General features: G+C 32.3%; 2 protein-coding genes across 2 annotated transcripts in view; one reads left to right on the forward strand and one right to left on the reverse strand.

The window, feature by feature from the left end:
• Nucleotides 1-1,509, forward strand: part of LOC111677837 (HEAT repeat-containing protein 1 homolog) — a 15,408-nt gene extending 13,899 nt beyond the window's left edge. The window contains exon 4 of the mRNA XM_023439035.2: nt 247-1,509. Within this exon, the coding sequence (XP_023294803.2) occupies nt 247-1,397 (1,151 nt within the window). The 3' untranslated portion in view covers nt 1,398-1,509. The remainder of the gene's footprint in view (nt 1-246) is intronic.
• Nucleotides 1,494-9,042, reverse strand: part of LOC111677838 (sodium/hydrogen exchanger 9B2) — an 8,558-nt gene continuing 1,009 nt past the window's right edge. Inside the window, exons 2-6 of the mRNA XM_046955627.1 lie at nt 8,679-8,787; nt 4,775-5,187; nt 3,943-4,710; nt 2,063-2,417; nt 1,494-1,992 (exon numbers count right to left, since the gene is read on the reverse strand). Coding sequence (XP_046811583.1) covers nt 1,829-1,992; nt 2,063-2,417; nt 3,943-4,710; nt 4,775-5,187; nt 8,679-8,787 — 1,809 coding nt within the window. The 3' untranslated portion in view covers nt 1,494-1,828. The remainder of the gene's footprint in view (nt 1,993-2,062; nt 2,418-3,942; nt 4,711-4,774; nt 5,188-8,678; nt 8,788-9,042) is intronic.

A 9,042-nucleotide genomic window follows, 5' to 3' on the forward strand; every position in this document is an offset into this window, starting at 1 on the left:
CTGAACTAGAACTGAACTAGAACTGAACTAGAACTGAACTAGAACTGAACTAGAACTGAACTAGAACTGAACTAGAACTGAACTAGAACTGAACTATAACTAAACTATTACTAAACTAGAAACTGAACTATAACTAAACTAGAAACTGAACTAGAACTGAACTTGAACTAAACTAGAGCTTAAATAGAATTTAATTACTGCTTGTATCTTAATAATTCTAAAAGTATTTTTATCACTTTCATTCAGGTATGCAAAAACTCTTCGAAACCTTACCGCTCTTCCTGGGTCCTTACATTGTGGACATTATTACCGCTTTAAGCTCAATTGGCACACGTATAACGGCCCAGAACAATGAAAAAGATCAAAGATCTATAAACACTTTACAAAAGATAAATACAATCTGGTCAAAGATCGCTACTGAAGTACCAGTGCGTATTTTAGTGCCCAGCTGTGAAAAGGCATACAATAAACTAATGGCCAGTAAGAATTATTCCGACATTAGTGTTCTAATGAAATTGCTGCATCAATCCTTAACAAATGCCAACAATAATGACTTGGTCAATGTACGCAATGAATTGACATCATTGTTTATGGAAGCTTTAGAATTTCGCGTACAATTAAAGGATTCTAAACAAGATGTGGAAAGTATAATTAGCATAGAAGGAGCTATAATTGAAGCTTTTGTGGCTTGGGTATTAAAATTGTCGGAAAGTTCTTTCAGACCTTTATACCACAAACTGTACAACTGGGCTTTGCAGGGCAGTCAACAGAAGGAAAATATTTTAACTTATTTCTTGCTAACCAATAAAATTGCCGAAGCCCTTAAATCCTTATTTGTGTTATTCGCCAGCGATTTCATAGAAGATGCGGCACGCTTGCTCAATGAATCGAATGCCAATAAATTTGATATAGAACCTGAAAGTGAGAATCTAACCATAGAACTTCTGAAGGCCATTTTAGGTACTCTGTTCAATATATTCTTGCATGACAGCAAAGATTTTGTAAATGCCCAACGTTTTGAATATTTAATGCCGGCAATTGTTGATCAATTGGAAAATCGTTTGGTATTGGAACAAGATAGTTTGCAAAAGTTGCTAAGTGATTGTATAGCTCAATTGGCTGTGGATGTTTCCAATGATGTTTTATGGAAACAATTGAATTATCAGGTTCTATTAAAAACACGCACCAGTGTACCAGAAGTGCGTATATTTGCCTTCAACTGTTGTGTGGAAATTGCACGTAAATTGGGAGATGATTTCACACCTCTACTACCCGAAACTGTACCCTTCATTGCGGAATTATTTGAAGATGAAAATCCTCGTGTTGAGAAGAATACACGGAAATCCGTACAAGAATTGGAAGTTATTTTAGGTGAATCATTACAAAAATATTTGTAATTATGTAAAGATGTTTAACAATGAATTGTTTTAATTCGGATTAAAAAGGAAATAGTTTGTATATTTTATTAAAATAAAAAAATATTAAAGAAAAACTAAGTTTATTTTTATTTATATTAATTTTTTTTTAATTTATTTATATTTACATTAAATTAACATTCAAACTTAAACATTACTAAACAACAATACATGGGCTATTTATACTCTCTTGTTTTTGTGGAATGTCATTGGGAAAATCTATTAATCGATTGTAAAAATACTCGAATTTTTTACCATAATTTCTCGTTTTTCGCTCATATACATTTTGTTCTATAATTAAATCTTAAATAATTAAACACTTAACAAAAAAAATCAACAGCATAGAAGAAAATAATTTGAACCAAATAAACAAATTTAATTAATTTGGAAAAGGAAACGAAAACCGTTTAAAATTACTTATTATTATAGGTGTAGGTTAGAGTTGGTGGTATATGAGCATTGCTTTGTGTATTATCAGCTGTCTCCTTATCTTCAGGCATTTCAGGATCTTCACGTTCTTCCTCCTCATCGATGATACTAATATCACGTATAGAGGGACGGTGACTACGGCGCCAACCTAAAGGTTTAAAAAAAAAGTTCGTTATGTTCTTAAGTTTCACACAAATATACCCGTTTGTTCAACTTACCTTCTATAACTTGAGGTTGTTTAGTTTTCGTTAAGAGTTTAGTACCGGTCACGGAAATCAAAATGGCTCCCAAGGGAGCAGTTAGTACAATAGATAAAACAGCAATGGTTTGCACTACATATGCATAGTGTTTGTCGGTTTCAGGAGCATCGGCAGCCAAATGTTTCATGGCTACGGGTCCTAAGGCAGCCTGCACGGTTGCCTTTGACATCCAAGAGAGTGCAACAAAGAATTTCTCTTTCATATTCAGCTTATCGCCGAAAGCAATGCCAGCAGTACAGAGAATACGCAAGACAACACCGATTGCAATACAACCAATGCCCACGGAAACAATATCGGGATCAAGTTCAGAAATCTGGAAAAAAAAGAAAAATATATTCAAAATATAAACTGATTTAGAACTTGATCTGATCTATAACTGAACTAGAACTGAAATTGATCTCAACTAGATCTGAATTAGAACTGAACCGGAACTGAACTAGAATTGGAATTGAAATGAAACTGAAAAGAACTAGAACTGGAATTGAAATAGAGTTGAATTAGAACTGAACTATAATTGAACTAGATCTAAACCAGAATTAAACTTGAACTGAAGGTGGACTGAACAAGAACTTAACTACAACTAACCAGAACTGTACTGAGCTAGATCTAACTATAAACTGATTTAAAACTGAACTAGAACTGAACTGGAACTGATTTAGAACTGAACTAGAACTGAACTAGAACTTAATTAGAACTTAATTAGAACTGAACTACAACTGAACTAGAACTGAATTAGAACTGAACTAGAACTGAACTACAACTGAACTACAACTGAACTACAACTGAACTACAACTGAACTAGAACTGAACTAGAACTGAAGTAGAACTGAACTAGAACTGAATTAGAACTGAATTAGAACTGAACTAGAACTGAACTAGAACTGAACTAGAACTGAACTAGATCTGAACTAGAACTGAACTAGAACTGAACTAGAACTGAACTAGAACTGAACTAGAACTGAACTAGAACTGAACTAGAACTGAACTAGAACTGAACTAGAACTGAACTAGAACTGAACTAGAACTGAACTAGAACTGAACTAGAACTGAACTAGAACTGAACTAGAACTGAACTAGAACTGAACTAGAACTGAACTAGAACTGAACTAGAACTGAACTAGAACTGAACTAGAACTGAACTAGAACTGAACTAGAACTGAACTAGAACTGAACTAGAACTGAACTAGAACTGAACTAGAACTGAACTAGAACTGAACTAGAACTGAACTAGAACTGAACTAGAACTGAACTAGAACTGAACTAGAACTGAACTAGAACTGAACTAGAACTGAACTAGAACTGAACTAGAACTGAACTAGAACTGAACTACAACTGAACTAGAACTGAACTAGAACTGAACTAGAACTGAACTAGAACTGAACTAGAACTGAATTAGAACTGAACTATAACTGAACTACAACTGAACTAGAACTCAACTAGAACTCAACTAGAACTAAACTAGAACTGAACTGGAACTGAACTGGAACTGAACTGGAACTGAACTGGAACTGAACTAGAACTAAACTAGAACTGAACTGGAACTGAAGTAGAACTAAACTAGAACTGAACTAGAACTGAAGTAGAACTGAACTACAACTGAACTAGAACTGAATTAGAACTGAACTAGAACTGAATTACAACTGAACTAGAACTAAACTAGAACTGAACTAGAACTCAACTGGAACTGAACTAAAAGTGAACTAGAACTGAACTAGATCTGATCTATAACTGAATTAGAACTGAAATAGATGTCAACTATATCTAAACTAAAACTAATGTATGGCTTATGTCGCACTATATTCGAAATCTACGAATTTTTAAAACTCTTCTTCACTCACCTTAATAGTAGCACCAGTAATACCAAATAGAATGGGCTCGAAAATCATCCAGAATATTTCAAAAGCTGTAGCCACTGGATTATCTTCAACTTCCCAACCTTGTTTACACCAAAATAGATTCGAAACGAAAGCAGAAAATACGGCAGCCAAGGGACCAGCACCTTCATAACCGATTTCTTCACTGCCATAAATAGCCACCAAACCACCGGAAAACAACATAATAGTACGTAGAGGTACAACATAGGCATCACCCTTTTCGGGGAAAAATCTTGCAATATAACCCCAAATTACACCAAAAGCTAAACCACCAATAATACAAACGGGCGCCTGAGATATTTGATAACCAAGACCACGATCCGAAAACATAACACTGCTAATAATACCGAAAATGGCCACAGACAAGGCATCATCAATACCGGCAACAGCAATAATTAAAGTGGGAATACCCTTGGCTACACCATAGCCTTTAGTACGCAAACGGAAGAGAGAAGGTACCACCACAGCGGGAGAGACGGCGGCAATAATAGAGCCCAAAAGGAAAGCCCATACCCAGGGTAAATCGAGTAAGAAATGGGTGGTAAGACCAACAACACAACATTCCAAAATCCAAGGAATAATACCCAACTTCAGGATGGTCTTGTAGACCTTTTTAAAAGCGTCAGGTTCCATTTCGAGACCAGCTCGAATTAAAATAATAGTTAATGCAAATTTACGCAAATGTGCAGTAACTATTGAAAAATCTCCTTCTAAATTGGTCCAGCCAACATTCTGAAAATAAAAATTTTAATTATACTTTAGATTTGATTATTACGAATAGAATTGAAAAACTCACCTGAAATAATATGCCGACCAGCAACATACCAATCAAACGCGGCAACGTTGTTAGCGATATCAAATATCCTCCAAAATTAGCCGCCACTGTCAAAACTACCAAACCGAACAGCTGACCACCAGGGGCAGCAGATTCTCCTATAATTACATATGCTGTTATCCATAATAGCACACCTATCAAGATGAGTACAAGAATGCGGGCAAATTGTCTAAAAGATGGACATAAGGGATAGGGACACATTTTTTGCCAGTGTGGTGGTTCCCAGGATGGTGTATTTTCTTCGCCACGACATTTGAAACAGAACGTGTATAACCAGGATTCTTCGATACTGTTCGTGTTGGCGGACAACTGTTGTTGTTGTGAAATTTTAGCATGCAGATTATCTAATGCTGAAATTCTATAAGGTCTGTTGTCTGGAATAAGAAGAATATGTGGAAGAATATATTAGACAACTTTACATGGAACTAAGACTGAACTAGAATAGAACTAAATCTGAACTAGAACTGAACTTATCTTAACTAGTACTGAACTAGAATTGAATTAGAGCTGAACTAGGACTAAACTAGAACTGAATTAGAACTGAACTAGAACTGCACTAGATCGTACTTGTACTAGATCTAAAGTAAAACTGAACTAGAACTGAACTAGAACTGAACTAGAACTGAACTAAAACTGAACTAGAACTAAACTAGAACTGAACTACTTAGAACTGAACTAGAACTGAACTAGAACTGAACTAGAACTGAACTAGAACTGAACTAGAACTGAACTAGAACTGAACTAGAACTGAACTAGAACTGAACTAGAACTGAACTAGAACTGAACTAGAACTAAACTAGAACTGAATTAGGTTTCAACTAAAACAAGAACTGAACTTGATCTAAACTAACTTTATTCAAGGTTAGTTTAGATCAAGTTCAAGATCAAAAATTTAACAAGATTTAAAAGCTAAAAAAGTAAAGACTCAGAAAATGTTATAACATAATGTGCTCACGTTTGACAGTTTAATTGTTATCTGATTGAAATACTTATGCTTGATTTCAAAGTTGTCAAATCAATTAAGTCATATAACTTAAAAAATTAGGAATTTTTAATTTTATCGAGCTTAAAGTTAAATGTCGATAATTTAATATGTATCTTAAATGCTTTAAAGTGTTCTTGAAAATGTACTTGATTTAATTAGAGGCTTATGTTTCAAATACAAAAAAAAAAAACATCATTAATAAGATTTTAGATTACAGCCCAACACGTAACTATTTAAGTGTGAAAAGCAAATCCCAAACTACTATAAATAGCTCAAATAATGGTTAAGGGAAAATTTCCATAATTTTGAATATATTGACGTTTGTAGGCTCTTGAGTTGTTTATCTAAAAGGTGAGAAAAGAAAGCAACAAATTCAATATTTTTTTTTATTAAATGTTTCAATTTGTTGCGTATTTCTTTTCCCTAGAAATTTTGATTGTTTTGTCGCATTTTCTGTTAACATTAAAAATTAGTGATTAAATATTTGTTAAATGCCATTGAGGAAAAAAAAAAAAAAAACAAATTAACGATAAAATTATACCCTTAATAACATTTACGTCAAAATTAATAAGCGCCAAAAAATTAATTAAATATTTTTTACGAATTTTTTAATATACAATACGTAATAAGTTAACACTTATAACAATTCATAAACAAGTGCGAAAATCGATAATTCGAATAGATTTCCATATATTGATTTCACAAATCTCGTGTTTATAATATTTCCATAACGTCAGACCTTATGGCGTATCATTTTTTTGGATCAAAGTAAATAATTGAACAAAAAATCTATTTATTTGGTAATATGTAGTATACACTTTTGTTTTTCAAGTGTTGGCCAAACTAGACCTAAATTATGATTGACTTAGAAAAAACCGGATTACAACTGATACACAACTGAACTGAAACTTATCTGGGATAAAACTAGAACAATAAGTGTTCTAGAAATGAACTAGGAAAGAAGAACGGAACTAATACAGAACTAATACAGAACAAGAACAGAACTAGAACAGAAAAAGAAAAGAACTAAAACAGAACTAGAACAGAAATAGAACAGAACTAGAGCAGAACTAGAACAGAACTAGAACAGAACTAGAACAGAACTAGAACAGAACTAGAACAGAACTAGAACAGAATTAGAACAGAACTAGAACAGAACTAGAACAGAACAAGAACAGAATAGAACAGAACAGAATAGAACAGAACTAGAACAGAACTAGAACAGAACTAGAACAGAACTAGAACAGAACTAGAACAGAACTAGAACAGAACTAGAACAGAACTAGAACAGAACTAGAACAGAACTAGAACAGAACTAGAACAGAACTAGAACAGAACTAGAACAGAACTAGAACAGAACTAGAACAGAACTAGAACAGAACTAGAACAGAACTAGAACAGAACTAGAATAGAACTAGAACAGAACTAGAGCAGATCTAGAACAGAACTAGAACTAAACTACAACATGAACTGTAAAGGAAGTAATATAGAAGTGAACTAAAATGGAATTCGAATATCACGGTTTAAATTTAGCAAAAACAATGTGAAGTAACAACCCTCGTATTTGCAATCCGAAAATATAGTGCTTACGCTAAACTGACAATTATTATTTATTGTCTCTTTAAACATCGTAAATAAATAATTTTTTAACAAATATCTATTATGCTGCAACAAACCAACACGTTGTAAAATTTCAATTGCGACAATAATTTTGCGTCACGCCCAATGAAATTTTATAAACAACTTAACTGTTGACAAATTTACTTAATATAAACCATTTAATAACAGATAATTTATAAACACCTTTCTAAGAAAAAAAAATAATAATACATTTTTAAATTTTGCCTATGAATGCGACAAAATTAAGACGCTCCAATATGGTAATACTTTTCATACGATAGAACCTTAAGATTTGAATAATAGATAGACTGATGTTATGGAATTATAAGCAACAACTTCAACTTTAAAAGACCAGTTCCAAGTATTATTCAGAATAGCTATTACCACTAAATTGCTGCAAAAATATTGTTTCTATTCTTGCATATAGCTCTGATCTCATAATGATTTAATGTTTAGATCCTAGAGCTTCTTCAGTTTTATTAAAATGTTTATGTTTCTAGCAGTTTAAGGAGTATTTTCTAAATAATTGTTTATAATTTATGATTCCCGATGATCATTTCCCTTGTTCTAGTTCAACATCATAGAGTTTTATTTATTTTCGGTTAAATACTTCTAATACAAATCTGTTGTATTAGAGCCACTATCTAACATGTGATTTATTGAACAAAGAAACAAACGAACAACAAAACACACGTAACCACAATAATTTATACGCTATTAACTTTATTTAATGTTAAGGCAATTTAAAATTGTAAGAGATTATTTGTTGATAAAACCAGCAAAGTTTTTTTTTAAGTATAAATTTTTTCCCGGCAGTCGTGGATAATCTGTAGTTATTTGTGTGTAAATTGATTTATTTTTACGATTATTATTTCTTATGTAGATACTCTTGTGTATACATATTAACTATATCTAGCAAATGATATATGTATGTATTTAACGTTAAATCATTTAGTCCATATGACAGATTTTTCTTTAGTCTACAGTTTGTGAAATTATAAACTTATAATAAATATTATTTTGAAGTTTTTTATGACTTGATTGCTCTATGTTTTTTATTTATTTATGACGGGGACCAAAATGAATTGTTTTAGGGTGGTGTACTATAAAATCCATCAATCATTTAAAATATTTGAAAAAAAAAAACTCAAGATTAGCAAAATTATACAGATGTTTTTGAAACTCACGGTTAAATGTGTCATACGTAGAAAATATATATTAATTTTTAGGCTCTTAAGAACATATGATTTCTTAACTTACCATAACTGCACTGTGAACCATGATCTGATTCATTATCATGGCCTACGGCATTTATTAAAATACTTTTTCGTCTAACTGGACCAATTTCCGTGTGTGAGTGGACTGAGGTCTGAAAAGAAAAATAATCGAATTAATTGTTATTATATAAACCAAAAGTAAGAAAATAATCTGTTACATTTTCAACTATAAGTAATTTTAATGTATTTTGAAAAGGGTCCTAAACGAAAAAGAAATAGAACTTGAAAAGTCGACCTAAAGCTGAACTAGAACTGAACTAGAACTGAACTAGAACTGAACAAGAACTGAACTAGAACTGAACTAGAACTGAACTAGAACTGAACTAGAACTGAACTAGAACTGAACT

The sequence above is a fragment of the Lucilia cuprina genome, chromosome 2, assembly GCF_022045245.1.
Source record: "Lucilia cuprina isolate Lc7/37 chromosome 2, ASM2204524v1, whole genome shotgun sequence".
In the NCBI taxonomy this organism is placed as follows: Eukaryota; Metazoa; Arthropoda; class Insecta; order Diptera; family Calliphoridae; genus Lucilia; species Lucilia cuprina.